Source organism: Camelus bactrianus, chromosome 34 (assembly GCF_048773025.1).
Source record: "Camelus bactrianus isolate YW-2024 breed Bactrian camel chromosome 34, ASM4877302v1, whole genome shotgun sequence".
NCBI classification, from domain to species: Eukaryota; Metazoa; Chordata; class Mammalia; order Artiodactyla; family Camelidae; genus Camelus; species Camelus bactrianus.
The window spans coordinates 7,277,167-7,301,789 of record NC_133572.1 but is presented as its reverse complement, the minus strand read 5'-3'; the positions used below and the strand labels follow the sequence as shown (position 1 = coordinate 7,301,789).

Genomic DNA, 24,623 nt, shown 5'->3' with positions numbered 1-24,623 from the left:
GCTCCCAGACTCTTGCGGGCATCGGAATCACCCAGAGAGCTTGGTAGAAGAGATGACTAAGCCCCACTCCCAGAGGCTTTGGTTCTGTTTATGGGGTGGGAACTGATCACTTACATTTCCGGCAATTCCCAGAGGATGCTGATTCTGGCTGTAGAAACAGTAGCTTTGAGAAGCATGATTGGCAACTTAGGAAATACCTAGACCTTTACTATCTGGCATTGTGCTCTGACGATGCAGAATATAGGGCCAGATTTCAGCATTTCAGGGTCATGGGAGACAGAGTACCTGGGAGAACTTAAATACAGAGGTCATCTACAGCACTCTCTTGAGACCATTGATGCCAGACTACTGCTTCCCAAACCTGCATCCGAGTTGCTAACAAGCAATATAAAAGCTGCTTCATTTTCCATTCTTAGTTTCTACTCACCGCGGATGGCAGACAGATAGTTCTGGCCGTTCTGGTCGCCTGCCTGCAGGGTGGTTGATGTTGGTCTCCCAAGTGCCTCCTGGGGGGCAGGCAGGTGGCTCCCACCAGCCAGCATGGCTGAGACATTGTGAGCATGGGGCCCAGCTCTGAGCTGAGTGGTGGATGGCCTCCCAGGCCATCATAGTTCTGAGCGTAGTCACAGGCTCCACCCCACGTTTATGGTCTCAACCACGCACATCTGTGATTTCAGTAGAATTAAGGAGCAGTTCTACTGTGGGAGGACCTAGGGTCCTTTCACACTGGGAATCGCGTCAGTCCTCAGCCAACTGATGAATCTTTGGGACAGCACAGGACCCAAGCATCTCTGCTTGGGATTCCTTCTGGCACATTTCTCCACCTGTGGCAGCTGGTCAGCTTTGAATGATTTGCTCTGACCTTTCTGGTGCCACTCGTCTCAAGATTGCCTGCAGACTGCTCTGTGACAGGCTTCCTGCCAGTGACAAACCATGACTGTACTAGATCCCGTAATTGAGTGGAGACAGGATTTACCTCATTGGACCACCTTGCCTGGCTGACTCTATTTTGTATTATTAAAAACAGAGACTTGGACTTTTTTTTTGTATAAAAAATTTATTGAGATGATGCAATTATAGGCTTTTCTTTAAAAATTATTTGCAACTCACTGGCCCTGAGAAAAGGCATTTTTTTTGTTTTTTTTTGTTTTTTTCTTTTTTGTTACATTCATTTGATTCAGTCCCTTATAAACCCCACACCTCATAAACAACAAGAGATTAGAAATTAAAAAAAAGGAAATTCTAGATTCGTTCTGGTTTGCAGGTGGTTGCAGTCACAAAGAGAAATCTTCAAGAATGTTCACTTGGCATGTGTGAAAGATTCAGGGAGCTTGTGGTGGTTTAGTGTTGATGCAGATGGAGCCAAAAGAGTATCAGGTTAGGCTTCTGTGGTTTTCAGGCAGGCAGGGACTATTGTCACCCCCCCCTCCCCCCCTCCACGGCTTCTTGGATCACATCCTCCATTCTGGGTTTCAGCTCAGAAGGGGAACAGGTTGAGTGGGTGAAAACGAACTAGCACCGAATGCTTGGGCAAAAAAACTGCCCTTTGTTCTTTGTGTATTTCCCCAATCTTTTCAGCTTCCCGGGTGGGAATGGGTCAAATGCGGGTATGGCCAGGCTGGACCCCAATCCTAATTCTGTCCTTGGCATGCCGTCTGCTCCTGGGACAAGCCACATGATCTCTCTGATACTCAGGTTTCCCTACTGCAAAAGGGAGTTAATGTTTCAAAATTGTATTCAGAACTGGATCCTAGGCAGTCAGAGGTGATGATGGTTACTTACGCATTTTAGGTACATCTTGTCATAGCCATTTAAGTTTCAGCTAAATCTATATTCTCATTTGGATAAAGTATCAGTGTAAGAAGACAGTGGATCAGAGGGTTCCAGACATACTGTTGACAGGGGAAAATCCATCAGTCTGTTACTCTTTTCCTGTGGGGACCCCCCCCCCCATAAAAAAGGATTTGGGACATTGGTGCTGCTACCTTAGGCAAGACAGAGTTGCCTTGGTACAAAAACATCTTAGAGATCATGTTACTTCCACGGCCAATAAGCGGCCAATCACTTTCTTCAGATGGAGAGGAGGCATCCTGGCTATGTCAAGGTGCGGGGCAAAGAAGACGCTAGAGAATTTCAAGATACAATGAGAGTGTCCACCCCGGCCACAGCTGGAGGAAACTGCTCCCCCTGCCATGGCTTTCTGCGTTTTTGTTTCCCGACTCCTGCTTTTGTGGGTCAAGAACTCCCACGGTGGCAGCAGGGAAAGGCCAGCTACTCAGATCCTGGATGACCTTTTAATTTGGTCCCAGGTGAACTTTTCATCACCTCCAGTGCTTAGTGTTGCAGTGAGAAGTTTCATGCTGGGTAGATCCTCCAGGTAGAAGATAAGCTCTCGGAGGGCAAGGATGGCTCCTGATGCTTCTGAATTCCTCGGGGAGTCTAGCAGGTGATCCACCAAACTTTGCTAAACTGAATCTGAAATCTTGTGGGTCTGCAGTGTGTAAGCACTGGATCCCTGGGTCAGCATTGCCCAGGTATTCTCTCAAAGAACCAATGAGAAGAACTTTGGCCATTAAGGGAATCACCAGAAAACCAAAAGCGGTAACATCTAGTTGGGCGATAAAGACTGCGTTTGGAATTAGCACCTTCTGTTTCTTCTTCAAGTGGCTGAAGGTGTCATCTTAAGTCTTTTATAGTCTTACAGGATATTGCTTTAAATATAGAAATCCTGGGGAAAAAGGAGAATTTCTCCTTTATGGTTCAACTGTAAGATTCTTTGAACAATCAGAGCCCGAGTCCGTAATACCTGGGTGGATGGAATGAGAAGTTCTAATCTCAGGGAGGAGCCCCATTATGCCTGGGTCTCTGATTTCATAGTCACACAAAGAGCCTCAGTAAAGACCCACTCTCTCTCTCCAGCCCTTGAACTCAATGGCTTTCACAACACATCAGGTATGTGGCTTAACCTCTGCATTGGAGAGCCAGTATCTGTCATCTTAGAGGCTGGAAAACTATCACCATGTGCTCTTGAAAGACATCTGGAGCGTGCTGGGACCCAGCTGGATTTCATCCCCATTCAAGTAGCTTGAGCCCAGACTCTTCCTAATGGGACCCTCCAGCCTCACAGCCAGTCCCCGAGCTCACCGCAAGCCCAACATTCTGGAAGGCAGAGTGAGGGGAGTGTGTGATAGTGGGCGGGGGGAGGGGGCTCCTTCCACACGTCTATCCATCTAAGAGGCAGGAAGCTTCCGGAGTCCTCGAATGGACAGCCAATCTGTTTGTCCCTCTCCCCCCACAGGCTGGTTTCCTTGCCAGTAAGGGAGGGGGGGATCCCTCCTGCCCGTGTGCCTGTAACCCCTGCCTGCCTGATTTAAATCAGAAACGGCCCGAGGGTGTGGCAGCTTCCTCTGGAAGTGCCGCTGACCATGTACCCACGGACCCTGGGGGACCACAAGATGCTCACTCAGCTGAGAAGAACCGGAGAGAAACGAGGAGGGGGTGCTTTGTAAGGCAGGTCTCATCTTTTCGAGTAAAAAAAGTCTGTACTCCTAATGCTGGACTCCGAGCCTGTGTTAGAAGAGTCAATTTAGGTGGCTAGAAAAGGGAAAAAAAACTACACTAGCTTTATGAAAATATGTTATCAAAAGTACTAAGAGGTGTCACTTTCCTGATTTTATAAGATATCATTGACCTTATTTTGAGGTGAAAAAGAGCCACAGACGGGTCCATTGTGAAACACAGCTATGAGAGAAGGAAAATGCAATGTATCTGAGGAATTTCCTGTCTGCCCAGGCTCGGCAAACACCGATCCAACTAGGACTGCACACTCGAGGATCCTCCCCTCTCAAAGGCCCTGTGTCCTACGGGGACCAGGACACTTTGAAACAGGCTAGGAATTGAAATAAAAATTAGACGAGGGCATGAACCTGACGGCCAGGTGGCCTCGGGGATGGAGCAGAGAAGACCCCTCCTGGTGCCTGCTTTGGAATAGTAATACATCCCCACCGCAGGAGATTTTTCACCCAGTTTCCGGACCACCAGGTCTGTGTGGTCTTTCTATATTTTCCACTTTGGAGCACTTTGCAAACTAATTTCTCCAAATAACCTGGACAGCCTTCCACACTTATCTTCTGCTCCGTGGAACCACCAAGCCCCGTGGTCCTCACAGCCATGTCAGGGGTGGCCTGCTGGACTAGCGCTGCTCTTTCCGGAGGGCGGCGGCCTCTGTGATGGTTTTGGCTTCCCCGCGGTGGGTAGCCCAAGGCTGGGTTGTGGTTTTGATTTTCGTGGTGCCGGCTCTAAAGCACCCTGACCACTGATTCCGTTTAGGGGCCACCAATTCCCAAGACTCTCCAAGAGGCTGAACTCTTGCTGAAAGAACCTCTGAAGTTCAACAGCAGATGGGGAGGGAGGGCAAAGGGGAGGCAGGGAAGGAAAGAGAGCCAGAGAGAGAAGAGAGAGCTCTCCTTTTCACTTTATCTTTTTTTAAAAGCATCTTTTTTTTTTTTTTTCCTTTTTTCCCCCCCAGCCAAGACCCAACAGCAACAGGAACAAAGCTGATCCATGTGGCAGGATCAAGAGGAACCTGAGTGCTTTAGCACATGTTCTCTCTCGTGACCAGCTGGGCTTCTGCACTTGGTGAGATTTGCAAAAAATATATATATATAATAGATACATATTTCCATAGGAAAACAACCTGGGGTGTCTTCCCCTGTATGAATGATGAAAAGTCAAACCGCATGGTCTTAAAAAACAAAAACACCATGAAACTAACAACGGGGGAGGGGGGAGGGAGAGGAATTACAGACAGAGATTCCAAACGAGAAAGAACCAGGACTCGAGTCCCAGGCTGGTGCCCTTGGCCAGAATTCCAGCGCCGCCTTTGCTGAGTGGTTTGTCTAAGGTGCTCCGGGGTCCCTCCTGGTGGGCGAGAGGAGTGTCACTGCTGTTTCCGGGTCTCTTCCCTTCCTCTCCTCAGTCATCCTGGCGGGCAGGGCGCCCTTGGCTGCCGGCCCGCTGAGACAGGGGCTGGCTCCTTCAGCACTCATCTTCTTGGTATATTTGTTCATCCAGCTCCTGGGACTCAAGGTGCTCCAGACGGTCTGTCCGGCCGCTCATGATTTCATCCGGGGTCTTCATAAACCTTTGGAAGAGGAAATGGGGGAGTAAAGAAAGAGGTTACCATTTGCTAAAGTTGTCTTTGCCTTGAACTTGAAACTAACAAGAGAAGCCCCATTACTCTCACGCAGCTGGACAGCTCCTGAACCTGGTCGGTAATGCTGACTTGGCACAGATCAATGATACTCCTTCCTCTGACTACCTGAAAAATCGTGAAATAACTATGAAAGAGTCTAGGATGACTGTGAGGAGGCAGCACTGTGGGAGCTGCGTCGTGCATTCCCGCATGACCACACGGGGAACCCTAGGACGGCTCACTTCTCTGCGTTTCTGCTTTTCAGAGGGTTCCGTTTTACAAAGACCCATGAGAGCTGTGTATCCATTTCCATCCCACACTGTAAACCCAAGGGATGGTATTCAAAACTTGAATTTAACTCGAAGGATACAATTAAACACTGAATGGAACATCTGGCAAGACAGTGGTGCTTCTGGAAATTGGAAAGGCCAGGATAGGATCTTTCTCGAGGTTATCCCTGATCCACCCCAAATGCTAGCACTTCATGTCCTTTTCTCTGTCTTCCGTTGCAGCTTGGTGTGCACAGCAAGCCTCATTGTTGTCTTTGGGTTTATTTGGAAATGATGTCAGTGCCGTGTTTTGACGTGATTTACGTGGTTCAGGAAGGTACTCTGGGTGCAAACGTTCTATCCTTGTGGTGGGGAGGCCCTTCCCACAGCCTGCACACCGTCCCCTTCCTGTATACTATGCCTTCAACCTGATGACCTGTCTTAGAACATACATTTCCTCTCGTCCCTCCATGTTCAAAAGCCCACAATGACCACTTACGAAGTCAAGGATCCACTCTGTGGCCTGCCCATCAGGCCATCTCAACCCAGGAAATGCTTATTTTCCACTATTTACTAGCACGAACCCTCCACTCCAGTCTGGCCAGTCTTTTTTCTTACATACATCACAGCTCACGCCATCCTCCAAACCTTTAGCTTTGCCCTTATCTGGAACCCTCTTTATACTCTTTTCACCAGGTGAGCCCTACTCATCCTTTGAGCTCAGTCTCATCACTGAAGGGCCGAGGAACCGCACCTGTCCTCCCCCAATGCCTGTGTTATCTCGTCGAGTGTCCCTCCCATCAAACACGTCACTTGATGACACACTGGGTTTTACATCAAGAAGCCTTCATTTTGTGGCAAGCCTGACTTTCAACATTCATTTCCTCAAAAGTGACTAATCTTTCCTCAGGAATAGCACTATTCTTGCCTTTTATCTTGTTGAAAATCACTCTTGGAAGCCTAGGAACCTTCTGTCGACGGCTGCTTTTCTTTTCTGCCCGTTCCTGCCGGCCTTTCTGAGCAGTAGACGCCGCAGCATCCGCAGCTGGCCTTCTGCTTTTATCCTGTAGCTGGAACTTCGCCCTCAATATCTGAAGTCACTCACAGTTCGCTCTAGGCCGGGTCCATAGATGTGCTCTATTTGGCCCTCCAAACTAGCCGTCTCTTCTTTTGACTACTTTTCCATATTAAGCTGTTATTCCGTACCAGGCTTGTCAAGAAACAGGCACTGAAACCCCCTGAGATTTAACACAGAGTTACATAAAACACAATCCTCTACCTTCTAGGAGCTTGTGACCCACTTGTGGGGAGGATTTCGCATGTACAACTGTTGAAAATTAGTAAATCATGATGTGTTTTAGGGCCATGGGAACCCAAGAGAGGGTGGAAGAAGGTGTCCATGTGTGTTTGGGCAGTTGAAGAAGGCCTCATAAAGGACAGTAGACTTGAGTTAGACCTGGAGTGTGTATCTTAATAAAGCAAAGGGTAACGAGATACACCTTTCTGGCCTAGGGAATCACATTGGTGCTGCAGGGCAGCTGGAAGTGTGTGCTATGAATATGGGAGGCAGGAGAGGGGACCAGAGGCAGGGATTGCTGAACGCATCTAGGTGTCAACCATGAGGTCTAGACATCAGCCTCCCTTGACGGGGAAGCGATAATAATTATGTTTCTGCGTTTCTTGCGTCTTGCAAGTCTCACGAGAGTGCTTGCCATTGGTAGATTCCAACCTGGAAGCTGCTGGTAAGAAATCTTGGGAAATGTGGTTCCCCGGCTTCTAGCCCCTGCGATATAGAATGGTGCGAGAATGGTGCTGAGGAACCAGTGGACAGTCCAGCACAGTGATGACTTGGCTACAAGAAGAGCCAAACTGTGAGTGTCTAGGTTGGTTGCTTAAAACAAAGGTGACACCACTGACGAGGAACAGGAATTCTGGGGGTGGATATTTCTAGATGGGGAGAAGGCCTGTCTTGAACGTTTCATGTCTGAGATACTCATGTGATCTTTAAGTGGGTATGTCCTATAAGGAGTTCTTGGAAATGAAGATTTGGAGTTTCAGGGGGATTTCAGAGATGCATATAGAGATTTAAGAGCCCAACCATTGAGGGGGTAACTGAAGCCTTGTAATGGGATCAATTCATCCAGGGGAAAGGTGTAGCGTGGAAACAGTAGGAGCCCAGGACTGAGTTCAGGGTGAAGGATGAAGAGGAGGCATCAGCAGAGCAGCCAGAGAAAGGAGGGTCCCCCCACGTTTTTTTTTTTTTTAACCTTATTCCATTCTGTCTCCATCTCTTGAACATTGTGTCTGTTTCTTTTGAAGATCTCAGTGGTTTTTACTGCTTCCTAAGTTACCTGACCTGAATGCTAAAGCCCAGTTCCCTGCTCTTTCCAATAATTACTTATTCCATGAGCTCATCTGCTCACACAATGACGTTTTGTCATTTTCAACCCAAATCCACATCTCCAGCCCCATGTGTAACTTTTCTGTCCCACCTGCCAAAACCCAGAACCTGAGGCTGGATTTGAAGGTTGGATTTGTCGATCCCACCTTCTCCCAAGCTTCACTTGGTCTCACCACATCAGTCACCACCAGCGTCAGAGGTCTAGGTCAACCTCTCCTGATCGTCCTTGAGCTCCCTTCTCCTTCCTCTTCTGTTTCTCCTCCCTTTCACAGAACTGGGAGCCACCGTCTATGTGGTGGGTTAAATGGCTGGAACTCATTAGCTGGGAGGAACTCTGGAAAGAGGAATGTCTAGTGCAGCAGCTTTCGGACTTACAACGCACTGTCATAAATATATTTTACATCATGACTCATCACACACGCAGACACACACACAGCCCTGAAACACAATTTGCATGAATCGACAGTCTTAATTCATGTGGTACAGTCTGATATTTTCAACTCTATCCTTTCCTATTCAATTCTGTTCTATTTCATTAAAAAAAAAAAAACGCGACTCATTAAATCGATTTCATGATTCACTAACAGGTCCTGACTGCATCTGACAAACACTGGTCCAGGGTTGGCGACCTGGAAGTCTAGGCTGAGTTCCCTGCTTTGCCATTAACTAGTTATTCTGACTGGTCCTTTAACTGCAGTGGATGTAAATGCCAGGTACTACTATTTGATCGTTGCATTATTTTAAAGGCGAGTCGGACAGTGTGTCGGCTTTGCTATAGGACAGACATAAGCGGGGAAGTATTATTTTTGTTTTACTTGAATTCTAACACACCAGCACCTGGTATCCAACGTGTAGCCATGATGGCTTTGGCAGTCGGATAGGCAGGTAGAGATCTCAGCAGTCCCCCTCCTCCCTCTTACTTAAAGGAAACAGTATCCTCTCAGAAGAAGGAAAGGAGAAAAAAGGAAGTGCTACCTGAACAGAAGCCTTTGTCCCGGCTCCTTCCTGATAATGTTTAGTTTGTAGTAGTGGCGCAGGGCTCTGGACATTTTCTCATAGGTCATGTTTGTTCTGTTCTGTTTGTTCAAAGGAGGAAGGGAGAGAGAAAAAAAAAAAAAAAGCACAAAGACACAATGAAATGAACCTTAGAAAAGGCGCTGGAGGAGCTATTTGAATACAGCAATCCAGCTGCCCCCGTGGCCCCTGGGGAGAGCTACCTGCTGGTCTGCTCCCTTCCAGGGCCACCCCTGTGCTTTGTGACACATGCTGTTGCCGAGATTTCTCCCAAGGGGAGTCCCCCCGGGTCAGAAATGCCGAGCTCCAGCTCACCCAGCTCGCCCCGCACCAGCCTCCCTCTCCCTGACTTCCTCTCCTGAGGCTGCGCCCTGCGGTGCCTGAGGGGTTTCCTGCAGCCCCCCACGCCCTGTCTGTCCACCCTACCCCTCCTGACCTGCAGAGAATGTCTTTTTCTTTACTTTTTTTTTTTCAGTGACCTTTCTCAAACTTGTGTTTCTGGTTTGTCATTTTAAGGAAGAGATTTTTTTTGTTTGTTTAAATTCCTGTTGTGGAAGCAAGGATCCAGTGGTTCCGAGCCCCGGGGGCAAGGGCACGCTGTGGGAGTCGCAGGGCGATTTTTCTCCGTGACTCACACGTCGGAGTGTCTGTCAGTGGGGCCTTGGCCATATTTGGTCATGGCCTCTGTTTGGTCCTCTGAGGCTGCAGCCAGGACAGGGCTCAGCCCCACCCTCCCATTCGGATCATCTGGGCCTTCAAGGTGCCTTCCCTGCTTTGCCCCACATCTACCTGTCTGCGGACAGGCCTGGATCCTGGTTACTCACTTTTTTCAGAAGGAGAAATACAGATTTATCTATTCAAAATTTTTTTTTGGCAGGGGAACTCTTTGCTCTATTTTATTTTACTGTGGTAGGAACACTGAACATGAGATCTACCCTCTTTAAAAAAAATTATTTAATTTTTTTTTTGGGGGATGGAGATAATTAGGTTTATCTCTTTATTAATTTTTAGAGGAGGTCCTGGGGATTGAACCCAGGACCTTATGCATACTAAGCATGCATTCTACCACTTGAGCTATACCCTCCCCCTGAGATCTACTCTCGTAAACAAATTTTAAGTGCATAAAACAGCAGCATTAAGTACAGGGACAGGACTGGACAGTAGATCTCCAGAACTTCCTCATCTTGTTTAATGGAAACTTCATGCCTGTTGAGTAGGAACTCCCCATTCCCCCTTCCCCAACCCCTGGCAACACCAGTCTACTCCTGGATTCAAGGAATTTGCCTGTTTTAGATCTAACCTCATGTAAGTGCAATCAGGCAGTGCTGGTCTTTTTGTGATGGGCCCATTTCACTTAGCATAACGTCCTCAAGGTTCATCCATGTGCCCGCGTATTGCAGAATCCCCTTCTTTTTCAAGGCTGAATAATATTCCATGGGTTGTGTGCAGCATGGTTTCTTTATCCATGCACCCACCAGTGGATGTTTAGGTTATTTTACCCACTTTTTACGTCTATGCACTTTAACAGTTTCCCTAACTATAAAAGGCTTTCTCTTTTAAAATCGATTCCCTCCTCCCAGTGTGGAAAATTGTGAGACAATCATACTTCTTTGCACTGTTTGCTTTTAAAGGAGATGTTTTAAAGTAACAAGTATTTTCTGTATAGAACGGGGCTGTTGCGACCATGGGAGGGTCTAACCGAGCAGAACAGAAGCGACACTTCGCAAGGCCCCCTTGTGGGTCAGAGGCCCACAGTGCTTCCCTCATACCCAGTTCTCGGCGTGGGCGGCAGGGCCAGGCCAAGGGCCGGGACTGATGGTTGCTCATGATGAGGCCTAGCAGACGGGGCTGTTCTGAGCTAACTGGCACCTGGCACACAGAACAGATGGAAAGGGGCATCTTTACTTACTTCCTCCCCTTTGCAACTGTAATTGTTTGCCCAGCAAGGAATACACTAGATAATTATGGGCAGACTTAGGAAGCAGAAGACAAGACAATTATCCTCCAACCCAGGGAGGAAGACTGGACCCTGGCCCTAGTTTACAGAACAAACATCTGATGCCCTTTTACCTTATGGTTTCCCCACAGTCGAGCCAGTCCGTTGGGATCCACTATCCGGAATATTTTGGATTCTTTGTCCTCCCATCGGATGAAGTTTTCGTACCGGCTGTCAGAAAGCAACTGATAGACGTAATCCCACAGCAGCCTACAGTCTACAGGGGAAGAGGGGAGGAGAACACCGTTGACAAGGTTTCTTGTTCAGGCAGTAAGAGCAAGAATCGGGAAATAACCGAGTGGCTGCTTTGGCCTACTTAGGATCAACTCTTCAACTTCCTCGTTCCACAGCGAGGAGACCGAGGCCCAGAGGGGCCTGGGAGACGGTGCCGGAGGCGGCCGACCTCTCACTGTGGAGCCTTCGAGACCAGCCAGGCCCAGCACCTCCCTCCACAGGTGAGCACACAGCAAGCTGGAGGTGGGGAAGTGACTGGCCCATGGTCATGACCGTGACTTGAGCTTGAGCAGAGCCCACGTGGGGGGGCAGAGAGCAAGCTCTCACTGCCAATGAAGACGTTCTGAAAGAGGGCTGAGGACAGGTTGGCAGGCACGAGGGCAGAGAGAGTGTCCCTGTGTTCCAGAGAGAGCGGTGGAGTGTCAGTGGTGGGGCTAACAGTGACTTTGGTGCTGGAGTGAGACTGAAAGGTGTGAAGACTGGGTTCAGCTAAAAAATGGCAGAAAAAAGAAGTACGATGCATGAGAAGTTATGGGAAGAGACAAGCCCGTGTGGTTTGGTGATGAGGACCGCGGGCACTGTGGCTAACGTGGTTTTTAACAAGAATACAGATATGCTCATTGTAGCTACTTTGGAGGTTTTAAAAACTGCTTTATTGTAATGAAATTTGGGTAGAGAGGAGCTCAGGGCAAAAAACCCCTCCCCATTTGCAGAACTGATGGGGGATCCTTCGGTTGGGCAACACCTCTTTCTTGGTACAGGCCAGGCACCGTGTTGGGCCTTGGGCCTTGGCTCTTGGCTGTGGGTTGGCAAATTCAAAGAGAAGAGACATCCTGCACACCTTGCCCTGTTCTAGTGCTTTCTGGATTCATGCCAGAGCGGGATGTGGCTGGCCCTTCAGCATAGCCTTGACAGGTGGATGGGGACAGACGTGAACTTTCCAGGTCTGCTTGACGCACAACTGGCCTCCAGATTAGAGTAAGGGATGCCAGTTCCCAGGTATTCACGGTTGATCCTGGGAGATTAATGACTGAACACCGTGTGTGTGTTCTGTGCTTCACAAGCATTACCTCTAATCCTCACCTAACCCGCCGCATCCTTTCTAATTTTCTGATGCCCGAGTTCACTGGGATTTGAACTCTGGGGCTCTCGCACCACAATATGCCACCATTCCTTCCTTCCTTAGGTTGGGTGAGGCCTGGCACACCTGGGAGGGGAATGTCCAGTCCCCATGTGGAATATCAGAGCCAAGACCTTCACCTCCCAGGCAGTGAAACACACCCTCCTTGGGCGTAGATTTATGGGGGAACTGAGTCAGGTCACCCTGGACAAGTTTCTTAAATCTCCTTGAGGTTCCGTTTCCTTGTTGATGAAGGGGGAATAACAACACTTATTCTTCACGGGATTATTGTGCGAGTGATGATGTGCGTGAAGAGAGTGATAAAAGTTTCTCGCGTGCGGTTTGTCTTCTCCCAGCCCAGCTGCATCTGCCCCACACGACACCCGAGGGGGCGGGTGCTGCTGTAATTCCTGTTTTATGGACGAGGAAGCTGCGGCTTGGAGGGTTGGGCCATTTACTCCAAGGGCACGGCTCCCGAGTGACATGTGTTGGACACCGAAGCCCGTGCTCTGCCACCCTTCCTGGTGACATTTCTAGTCTCAGGCAAGCTAGTTAACAGGTCCATACTTGTAAAAGTTTAGGACTTTCTAGAGCAAAGTTTAACCCTGTTTTGTGTGTCCTTTGTGAAATCCAGCTTTCTCTCTGAACAGCAGCAGGAACTGGTATAAAGTGTGTTTTCCAGGAGGCTCATTAGTCTTACAAGGAACTCCCATGAAACTAAACATGACCGTAAATCTTCAGCATCCCTTACTGTGTCTGTTCTCCCCACTCCATTATCTATATCTATAAATTAATGTGATGTATGATTTCTTGTATTTTGGAAAAGGACAAGTGGAATTCTCCCTAAACTGTCCTCCTGGGGTTTGAACCCCACTAATAGAAGCTGGCCGGCCACTTGTGTTACTGTCCCTACCTGGCCCTGCCAGAGGGGGCGCCGAGGAGCAGCGAGAGCCAGGGGACCAGTCCTCGAGCAGGGAAATACCTTGGGCAGTCAGGGCCACACTACTGCAGATGGAGAATCATCGAGCTTGGTTTTAAGGCACTTGTTAAAAGGATGACTCTGGGCAAAGCCATGGAGTAGGCGGTGTCTTTCTCCCTCTCCGCTGCCCAACTTCTGACATCGTTTTTACCACCAACGGAGAACAGAGAACTGAGCTGTGGTTGAATTGTCCGGTTTTGGTCCTACCATCAACTGTCCTTTGTGAAATCCAGCTTTCTCTCTGAACAGCAGCAGGAACTGGTATAAAGTGTGACGCATTTTAATTTCCCACAACCTCTTCCAAGTAGAGAACATCGGACAAAACCAAACAGTATCGACACAGAATGCCAGTCACCCAGGAGGAACAAAAGTGGCCCGTGAACAGCATCTCTGTGTTTCCCGACAGGGTGAGAATCATTCTTTCTGCAAAGAGGTCTGATGACACCTTTGGATGCGTCTGGACTCGGAATGAGATTCTCTAGAGGGTTCATTTTAACACAGTTTGATGACTGGAAAAAAAAAAACCTTACCTGGCTGTCTTTTGCAGTTTGATAGGAAGAAGTTTTGCCCAATGAAGGCGCGCACTCTAGGGTAGTTCTCGCACCTCTAGGACTTACTGGAGCTAAAACATAAAATGAACCTTCTCCCGTCCCCCTCTGCTCAAAGATGTTCACTTCCATGGTTTCTGTTGCATCTCTTTTACTGTCTCATATATTCTGTTTCTCCCAAAACAGCGAAACGCAAACCAGACCATTTCTCCAAGTAAGGCTTAACCAGCGCTGGGGTACCTACCAGGACTGGCTCTTCCAAGGCATCAAACTGAGACCTTGACATCATAAACCATTCACTGAAAAAGACCTAGAAGGTGAGCTGCTGTGTGCTGGTAAATGAAGGGCAGGGCGTGCCAGAGAACAGCCTTTACCTGTGAGTTGCAAGAACCTTTGTATCTTGCAGACTTTTCCCTTTCATTAAATGTGAAAATAACCCCCAATGAGCTGCAACTGATGATTTTAAATGACATTTCATCCAGCAAAGCCAACTGTAGCTGAGTAATAAAAATGGGTTGACGTTCACGACACACTGAATTACTCAGTCCCCAACAGAGGTAGCACCAGGAATTCTGTGGCAGAAAGCAGTTGTTTCAAGCTCAGAGGATAAGTGGCTTTTCTAACACTACTGATTGTTTTGTTTCTTTAGTTAAAAATTATGCCAGATGATAAAAACTGCCTGACCACACAACTTTTTTTTTTTTTAAAAAACAACTGAAGTTCAAGCCACGTGAGTTATTTTTTGTTTTTATGATTTTCGTTAAATAAAAGGCAGATCCTTTTTAGTTCCCCCAGATCTTCTGGAGGCTGTTCCCAGGGTCCACCAGCAGTTTTTAGCTTTGTCAGAATCCAGCCATCTCTGCATAGATATCATGTTCTTTGATCAAAAATAAAAATGCTTAATACTGTATAATAAAAACCACCAAACTCTGTAAACAAAAGTTCATCCCATTACAAAACACCTGGACATGCATGTGAAAAAAAATCTCTATCACAGTGTCTTCATTACTTTTAGGTGCATTTCTCTTACCCTAAAGGGTCTTCTCTATCAAGGCATGTGGGAATTTTAAACAAATGACCATGATTTGGATTGTCTCTTCCATGAGAGGAAGCTTATCAAAGGGTTTAGCCTGAGCGAAGTGCCATTTTCCAGTTGCACAAAGAGAGTTCTCTCTCTTTCCTGCTGTGTGAGGTACCTTGGGTATCCACAAGTAAAAGGCATTGTGAAAAATCCCTTCCTGTGGTTAGGGATAAATCTTCCCCCTCCCACGCCTGTCTCTTACCAGAGACTCATTGTACAAGCTTATTGAGCAGAGATTATAAAAAATGGGCAATTCACACATAACCAACATGGTTTCTAATGGGGAAAAAAAAACCATGCTAGACAAAACTACTGTTAAAAAAAAAACATGTGGGCAGGTCAGGTTATTGACATGGGAATGTTTAATGATGGTGGTTAATTTAAATTTCGGGAAAGCATGTCTAAGAAAGTAATTTTATGTTGTTTTAACTGCCCAAGTGGAATTTTAAATGAAGGTCTGTAAAACTGGAGTTCTGTGGATAGAATCACCAGCAAGGAGAGGGCTAGTGTCCCTGTTTCAGGGCTTTAAATTTATCTTGAAAAACTAGTAAGTTTATTTTAGGTTCAGCAACTAAACAGGTAAGTAATACACAAAGTAAGAAGTCGCTACTCTGCTTTATAGCAATGGTGCTACACTAGGGGCAGTCCTGCTCCCCCGGGGGTATCTGACACTGTTTGGAGACAGTTTTGATGGACACAACTCAGGTAGAGGATGCTATGAGCATCTTGTGGGTAAAGACCAGGGAGGTTGCTAAATACCTTACGAGGCAGAAAAGAACCCCCTACAACCAAGAATTACTGGCTTCAAATATCAAGAGCACCAAGCTTGAGAAACCCTGCTTATGGAAAAGCCCGAGGTTTACAACATGCAGGGGCCACCTACAGCTCAGTTTTCCTCCTCAATTCTGGACCAGCCGTAACCTAGAAGCAGGAAGCTGATAAACCTGTGTTGAGGCACAGAGGTGTGTTTACCGAGGGCAAGTGCCTGTGCTTGGCTGTGGCTCAGGGAACCAGGAGCCAGGTGTGCCCGGCAAGCTGGGAGATGGAGAAGCTAAGGCAGAGGAAATGGATCCATGCTTCCCGGCTTCACCGGGGCTGAGGGACCTGAGCTCCAAACACAGCTGGACCTTTTCACCTTGGGTGGCATGAAGTGTGGAGTGAGGCCAGGAGACACTGCAGTCACGCCTTCCAGCTGAGACCAAGCCCCCAGCTGAAACCCAGGAAGGCCCAGCCCCTTCCTGCTCAGGTGTGGAGGCTGCCTGGGAATTTGCTCCGGGGGCTGCTGGGAGGTAAGGATGCTGTAACCAAAATGCACATCCTTAAACAAACTGGAATTTCCAGCCTCCTCAAGCCCCTTCTGTTATTTTTCCACCAGCTACTGTGCTGGTACTGTTTTAGCTGTTAGAAAGTCTGTCCTGAAACTTCCTTCTCTTTCAGGGTCCTCTGATGTCTTGGCAGTTCACAGGGACTCGGCCAGAGTGCGAGAGGCCTGAGCTCCAGGGGACGCTCCAGCCGGTGTGAAGGACGCTGCCCTCGCCAAGGCTCCCGCCCACCTCCTCCGAGTGCTGACAGTGGCACAGCCTCCGAGGAGGTGAGAGAGGGTGAAGAAGTTCATCTCCAAGGAGATGAGGAAACTAGGGTACCTTGAGGGCAGGCCAACGTCACTTGAAACAAACACCCAGACACAGGCCTTCTGGGGCAACGCCCGCCCCAGCTCCGGTGCAGAGTGCTGCTGGCCCCGCCAAGACCCCCCCCCCCGGAGGGTAGCAGAGGAGGGGGAGTAACCCTTAGAGATTAACCTGCTTGTGCTGTTTACATATTTGCCCTTTCATGCTCAAAAGTGCCCAGAAGTAGGTACTAGCGTCCTCATTATTACAGACGAGGAAACCAGGGACACGAAGAACCTCTGGCTGGGAGACACGGGCTGGATTCCAGTCCTGGTGACCCCAGACTCCACGCTTTTCCCCAGGAACACTCCCCACTGACTGCTGTTTAAGACCCAAGGCCGGGAGCTGTAGAGGGTTCTGGGCTCAGGGTCTGCAGAAGGTTATCTGCCTTAGGTCCCACAGGAGGACACAGCCTTCCCACTGGTCCTAAAATCCCGAGCCCCCTGGCTTACGGAGACATCCCAAACCCTGTTCTTTTCTCCAAACAGTATTCACACAAAGGCGCGCACACGCGTGCACACCTCCACCCCTTACCGCCAAGGCCTAGCCCTGGTCACGTTCGTACAAGCCACTTAGCCTTCTCTTTTGTGATGCCTTGTTGCCTTCTGGGTGGCTCCTGAGGCTCATCTGTAAAAGGCAAGTCCACATGCCTCAATCTCGCCACCAAATACCACGGGGGGGGGGGGGGAGGAGGGACGGCGGCGAGAGGGAAGGGGGCAGTGCGACGTCGCCTGGTCCTTGAAAGCCCTGAGGGTGCGCCTCCACCTGCTGGCCCCGGAGTCTCAGGCCTGTGTCCCGTCATCTGCGGTAAGATTAGAGGCTCCCAGGATGGAATTTCTGCACACACAGAACTCATCCGGACAAGTCAGTAAAACCAAGACAGCTCGCTGCTCTAGCCAGGTGAGGGGACTCAGTCTCCGTGATGAGAATCTTTTTGTTTCTGCTAAACGCGTCACCTTGGGAGATAATGCACATATTTAAAAAAGTCCCTTTAAGGCTCTGAAAGACTGCCAGGACCATCAGGGGGCTGGAAGGGCAGAACATGGAAGGGGGACGATGCTACGTCTTCTCTCCCAAGGGGTCAACTAACCGACAAGAGCCTCCCGCACCACGAAGAAGTTTGTGTTTGCAAAGAAAATCGAGACTTGAGCAGAAGTGGTGAGGTATGCAACAAGAAAAGAAATACTCTTTCTTTGGATGGATGGGTTTGAACAACCAAATCCGTACAGACCTCTAAAGTCCCCACTTTTGTGAGGCAGATAATGCAGGGGTTGCATGGATTCAAGCCACTTTGCCAATGAATCTTGCTTCTTTTGCAGATCTTTGGATTCAGGCCAAGAAAGGGACAGGCAAACAGGAAGTCTGGTAACTCAGGTTTTCATGGAATTGAAGAACTTTAAGAGAAAGCCGAAACAACAACAGTTTTTTTTCCTTTAAAACTTAGCTGTCAATAGCTGAAAACCGAAGCAAGGAGCTTAGTGTGTGCGGCGGCGTACACAAGAGGGCTACTGCCTTACGCCAGCAAAGACACACAATTTGACACTGAGAGATGCTGTACCCCTGTCACCCGGAAAAATGCCCAGCACACAGAGATACGTGATAATTTTTGCATAAACGAGTGAATGATTTACCTACATAATTCAAGTCGGCAGAGCTACACTTTCTTTTCCTTAGCTGTATTTCATTTATGTTAATGATGCTAGTGTAACGCCTCTGGACTCGTCTGCAGACAGCCTGCAGCCTAGGACTTAGCTCCCTTACGTCACTTGCCATCGTCCCTTCCACCGGCCCTAGGCATGCCTCATTCTCTCAAGTGCAAGCAATCCCTTGAGAGCGGGTACAGTGTTTTCTGCCTCTGCATCCTCCGTTATCGCCTATAAGTCTGAGCATCCGGCACATCCAAGGAGGCAGCGCTTGGGGAACAGTTTGCCGGAGACGGTTTTCTGTAAAAGGCCAAGCAGTAGGTATTTTAGGCTTTGCTGGCTGTCTGGTCTGTGCCGCAACTCCTCAGCTCCACCAGCACTGCGCCAAAGCAGCCACAGACAGTCCTAAGTGAACAGGGCAGGGGCCGCGCGCCTCCAACACTTGACTTACAAAAACAGGCGGTGGCTGATTTGGTTCACAGGCCAGCGTTTCCAGTCCCCAGTCAGGAGGAAACAAGTGTGTTGGAAAGAACCCTGGATGGATGCTTGAGACTGGACTCTTAATGTGTCTGAAGCTCAATTTCTTTGTCTGTCTTGAAATCACCGAGCTCGAAGGATGATTTTCAATATAGACAGAAAACACAGCATCACCCCCGCTACCCTTCTTCAAATTAGGGTGCCCAGTGCCAGTTAACACTCTTTGGCTGTGAAACACTGGCGACACAGGCCAGTGAAACTTTTACGGGCTGAGAAAATGTTAGAAAGTGAGAGATGCTGGGCACTGCCCACCCGGCAGCCAAGCACTAGAGGATAATGAATAGGAAAAAAGCACAGAAAGAAGCAACTTGCTCACTATTACACATACCATTAAAAAAAACCAAACAACAGAACCCAGGGATCTGGTCTCACTCTGTCCTATGTTAAACTCCCTCCCCAAAAAGCCAGCCACTCCAACTTGTTAAACTCAACATTCTTTCTTATTCTTTGGAAAATAAGCAACATGTTCTCTTTAAACAGATCTAATGTGTGGTTTGTATTTAAACTGTCACCTACCTCCTGAATTTCTTTTACTGACTACTTTTGTTTTTCCTAAGTAAACTATCAGAACTTTGCACGTAATTTGTTAATTGTATGATGCGCCCCAATTTCGGAGAGATTGAAAAAGTGAAGAAAAAAAAGAATTGATGAAATGTGATGGGTTTTTAAGGGACCCGGGTTCTTGAATTTACATTCCATCTGAAACAGAAGCAGCATACTGGCCCTTATCTTGCTCTGGAGTCTTCACCCTCTGGAATGACCGACCACTTTTTCTCTCGTCTCCACTTGTCTGTATTCTAAGCATTCGTCTAAGCCCAGCTAAAAGCCAGTGCCTCCATGAAGCCTTCCTGACACCCCTACTCCGACCTCCTGCAGGGCTTAACAGGAGTCCTTTGAAGACACCACAAAGTGCACTTGGAGCTAACTGTGTTCAGCTCTTCCAGGACACTGATGCTCTTACAAGTCCTCAAACAGTCCACCCCCAGGAGTGCAGGCTCGTGCTGGAAACGCAGGTGTCCAAATGCACAGGTCCAGGAGGACCTGAGCAGATTCTATCTGAATGGGTAAGAATCTGGCTTTACTTTTTGATCCACATTCATAAGTAACGTATTTATCCACATCCTCCGTCTGCGTGACACGCAGAGGCACCTTCAAGTACTGACTGTGCTGTGCTCATCTGAACAGCTTACAGAAGTACATTTTCCCATCTAAAAGCTGCTTTACAGAGACTGGAAGTACTCTTATGGCTGTTCAGTAATGAAAGGACTTTACATTTGTACATAAGAATCACCCAATGAATCCGACCTCCAAGAAATGAAGACTCAGTTCTCCAAGGATCCAAGTAGTCCAAAAAGGCACCGAAAGGAGACAGGACTCCCCAAAATGAAACAAAGAAGCCTGGAGTCGTGCTGAGCTCTGTTCAGCGGGACACAGGATCATGTTCGATCCTGTTCCCACCCTCTCTCATTTCACCTTTGAGAAAACCAGTGCCTTTCGGTTACATTAGCTAATCCTGGATTTGGTTAAATTACTGAATACAGACGTATGATGATTATTAAAAGTTTAGAATATATCAGTAGGGTAGCACAATTTTTAAGAGACTCATATTAAAAAGTTTATAGACCTACTAAACAAGGGAAGAAAACAGCTCTAAGTCTAAACAACTTAACTTGATACCTGGGGCTTCTCTTCTCCTAAAAAGCCCGTGGCAAAGACAGCGTCATGAAGGAGGTGGACAAGACAAATCGTGCTGAGCAAGGTGGGGACTGTGTTGCAGTCCCACCACCCAGCCTCTGGGCGACCCTCTGCTTCTCCAGAGCTCAGCTTCCTCTGCGGTTTCCCCTGTAAGCGACCATCCCGTAACAAATGAAGACAGCAATGACAAGCTACCCGCAGGGCCGCCCTGAGAATTATAAACAAGTAGGAAGTATCTGCCAAATGTCCAGTTACTGCGTTGCAGACCGCGCACAGAACACGACAAGAAGGGCAAACGCGGACAAGAAAGCCCACGACGGGTCCTTGATGTTACTCACAGGGACCTACTGACCCCATCCTTTCTCAACTAGCTGGGGAAGCGCACATGTTCTGCCTCACAGGCTCTTTGAAAAGAAAGAACAGGGAATAAAGAAGCATAGTATCTTTTTCCTCATTATTTAAAAACTTGCATGTATGTGAAGGTAAAAACAATCATGTGAACCCCTGTGCTTTGGCTCATGGCTAACCTTATTTTAGGTGTACCCCACCCCTTCGGGATCATTTTGAATCCAACTGCAAACAGAACACTTCATAGTTTTTTTAAACACCTAAGTCACAGTTCTTTGTCCTGACGTCAATGATTTATAAAATGGAGGCAACACTGGAGGTGCCCTTGGGGCAAAAGGAAACTCTAGAAACAAGTGCCTTAAATAAAAAAGGGACCATGAGTCAAGGCAGAGGTAGTTAAGGCGGCTGGGAGGACCCATGTTGTCACGCTGTTATGAGCACTGCTCCGTCCTGGGGCATCGGCTCAAGGAGGAAGGGGTACTTCTCACCTGCCCCTGAACAGGTCTGACCTCTCTCCTGCCTCCGTGTATTGGACACATAATCACCTTCAGCACTGACCTGCCCCCTTCTTTAACGTAGTCTCTCTACGTTGCTTCTAGAGCACTGAAGCATCCTAGCACACAGGAAGTAATCAATAAATGCTCTTGCAATTGAATGATGGGACAGAGGACTTAGTTCCTTCTGTCTTCTATCTCAGTTAGTGGTTTTCACATCTGCCTCTCCCAGTAAATTCCTGGAGGAAATAACTGTGTTCAGTCAGCTCTGTGTCCCCTACCTCCTAATGCATTTATCTATGCACAGTAGGTGCTCAAAAAGTGTCTCGTGAATGGGGGGAGAAACTCTAGGAAAAGCACTAACTTGGCCATGAGGTTAGGGGATTAAGATTCCGGAGCAGGACTTGATGTAAATGATGGGCAGACTAGTGAAAATGCACTGTGGTGATTTTTTCACTGGTTTCTTATCTTCGGGAAGCAAATTTGGGCTTGTCATCATGAAAGTAAAAATTCGGGAGTGGTTTCCTCCGTCTGGATGACCCAGCCACACCTGCCTCCGCTACCAGAATCCTGCTTTTCTCTCCTCCCCGCTCGCCAGGTGAAGGCTGCATGGAGTTGCTGCCCACAGGATGGAGTTACAGGCCTGACTCCGACACAATGGTACTTTATGCTGTGCCTGCTCGTTAATTAGCTACTGGAAACTTCAGGACAGGGCCATTAACATGCCCATAAACCTATTTTAAATGTTTTCGCTTCGCCATGATTCTGCTGTGACTCTCCTTGTAAGCTGGACGTAGGACATTTGTTTCATAACATTTCTGAGGCTCATTAACAACTCCATCCCAGCGGCTCATTAACCAGCCCCCTAGGGATTTTGCCTCCTGCAGGCGCAAGCCTCCGTGGCCCTCGCAGAGCCTCGGAGGGCACCTAGTTGGGACCCACGCGGGGTGAGGGGCGCGCTCATGTACCTGCTATCCTCCCGATGGGCATGGCGTGCTCCTCGGGTGGGGAGACGGAGACCATGATGTGGTTCATGTAGGCCAGGTCTTCCCGATGGGAGAGGTTGATGGGTTTCCCTTCCCGGTGCAGCCCGTCCTCGGAGAGCCGGGACTGCTTGAAATCCACGGAGTGCCGGGGGTTCAGGATCAAAGGGTGCATGATGGGGCTGGGCATGAGCTGGATCACCCGCGTGCTCTCCTGCCGGGGGCTGGATGGCTTCTGGTGGGGCTCGGAGGACGGCGGACAGTGGTTATTCTCCATGGGAGACACGGACAGGGGGTAGGGCTCCTGGTGGTTGTTCTCCTGGTGGAGCCTCGGCCCCTGGGCCCTCTCGGCTGGGGAGAGGCGGCGGATCATGTTGTCCATGGGGGACCGGAGGGGCCGCTGCTCGGGGTCGGGAGAGGGCCGGTGATTTGTCGTGATGGGCGATCTGGAACGGTGCAACAGTTCAATGGTGGGTGGGTTGTGGTGGACGTTCTCCACCGACGGCCTCGGGGTCCTCTGGACACAGTTATCTGTGGAGCAGAGGGAAGGACAGTCAGAGACCCTGATGGCCTGGCAGAAGTGGGACCTCACTGTGGTCCTGAAGGTGCTCCCCGTGGAGCACGTGTGGGTGCAGGAGCACCCTTCCTGCCAGGCTGTAGAATGTCTTTTTCATCGTTTAAAAAAAAAAAAAACTGGAGTGCACATACTTGAAATTCTTTTCCTGCCGATGGACAAGCTAAGAATGTCTACAAACATTCCATTCATCACCTACTAGTGGCTTATAAATACAGGGAAGCCAAACGTTCACTCTGTCCTTTTGTTACTTGACTTTTCGATGTGGCTTTCAGGGTCCGTAAGGGTTTCTCTCTAGATGCTTCTGCTGCTTGACATTTTCATAACCAAATTTTTATATTCTTTACCTCCAGGAATTGTTGGTATTAATGATGATGATAATAAAGCAATGACTATATCCTACAGACTGGATTATATTATACAAAATTTACAACATTCCTATGTAGGAGATACTACCTACCATTACTCCCATTTTACAGGAGAGAAAATGGAGGCATAAAGAAGTTAAGCAAGTTACTCAAGGTCACCCAGCTACTCAGAGATTAGAACCAGACTCCACAGATTCTAGAACGTTCTGTACCAATTACAGTATCTGCTACTTTGCTGTGTAGAGACCGGGGCTGGGTTGGGGGAGGGAAGTCACAGCAAAACCTGCTCTAAGCAAGAACACTGGGTCGAATTTACAGAATGACCATCTTGTTGTACTTGAAAGGACATTTAGGATCATCTTGTTTCTGAGTGCACAGTCCCTACACATGGTCAGACAGGTAGAGTTAAGTAAGGAGAAAGACGGATGGACACCCCTACTAATGCCTCCACCCCAGCCCACTGAACTTTCAAGCTGGGGGCATTTGAACAAGGCTGACATCCGAAGTGGACACAGCTCGGCAGCAGAAGTAGCTCCACGGGCTGGTCTGAGGGAGGGACCAGCACACATGTGGTTGTGGGAGTCCTGCTAAGGGTCAGAAGGACAGAAATCTCCCTCCAGAAATGGAGATTTCTGCAGACCTCACACTCATCTTAATGAAGTGTCACTGGCCACATCTGTTCCCAGAGTTTCTCCCCAAAAGGATGTGCACGCTTGCAGGTGTCTGTTCTGGTCAAAGACTTGTCCATGATTCTAAATAAATTAAGTCAAAGATATCTCCTTTGTCCATTACAATACCTACATAAAGAACATACAAAAGGGATGTGGGAATCTGATAGGGCTGGTACACAGAGACAGAGGTGGTGGCTTCCTAAAGTTTCACACAGGGTTAACAGGAAAATGAGGACTCCACTAGATCTTACCATCATGAGACAGTGAACAAAAGAAATATTGTTCATGATCATTAAAACATCATCTGCTTCAAGGCAAAGGGTTTATTTTGTAACCACTGTGTAACATGCTGCCATGAATTTAAAAGTGCTTAATCATTGGAATAGCTATCACAGGAGACTGGTTTAATAAATTACAGTGTATCTCTAACCGATGGAGGACTACGCAGCTATAAAATGGAATGAGGATCTCAATATTCTGTTAAGGCCCGGGCTCCAGGCTCTGTGGTTAGATGAGCAAAGAAGGGTGAAGTATTTATGGACTTGCAACCACTTTTCTCATAAAGGGGAAGGGGATTCCAGTTTCAGTAATTGCAGAGTGGCCTGTATCAGACCAACTTTCCTACATACAGAAATTATAGAATCTGGATAAAATACATTTATAAAAGTTATTTGAGGGTCCCGGAGAAAACTGAAGGGGATTTGACTTGAAAGAAGGGAACTTCCCAGAGTGAGATCCAAATTTATACAGCTTCCACCTCGAGGGCCCTCCCCAGTCCATGTAGCGTAAGGCGGCTAGAAATGAACA

The 24,623-nt window shown here is 48.1% G+C and overlaps 1 protein-coding gene and 1 long non-coding RNA gene across 4 annotated transcripts in view; one reads left to right on the top strand and one right to left on the bottom strand.

Annotated features, from left to right (window-relative positions):
* Positions 1-1,037: 1,037 nt before the first annotated feature.
* ETV6 (ETS variant transcription factor 6) overlaps positions 1,038-24,623 on the bottom strand; it is a 222,554-nt gene continuing 198,968 nt past the window's right edge. For all 3 annotated transcript variants that reach the window (XM_074357505.1, XM_074357506.1, XM_010946431.3), the window contains exons 5-8: positions 22,189-22,734; positions 10,949-11,091; positions 8,840-8,940; positions 1,038-5,143 (exon numbers count right to left, since the gene is read on the bottom strand). In XM_074357505.1, the coding sequence (XP_074213606.1) occupies positions 5,038-5,143; positions 8,840-8,940; positions 10,949-11,091; positions 22,189-22,734 (896 nt within the window). In that variant the 3' untranslated portion in view covers positions 1,038-5,037. The remainder of the gene's footprint in view (positions 5,144-8,839; positions 8,941-10,948; positions 11,092-22,188; positions 22,735-24,623) is intronic.
* On the top strand, positions 11,100-16,602 carry LOC141575909 (uncharacterized). Its single transcript, XR_012504007.1, has 3 exons — positions 11,100-11,329; positions 13,942-14,072; positions 16,274-16,602. It is a non-coding gene; the product is annotated as an uncharacterized LOC141575909 (long non-coding RNA).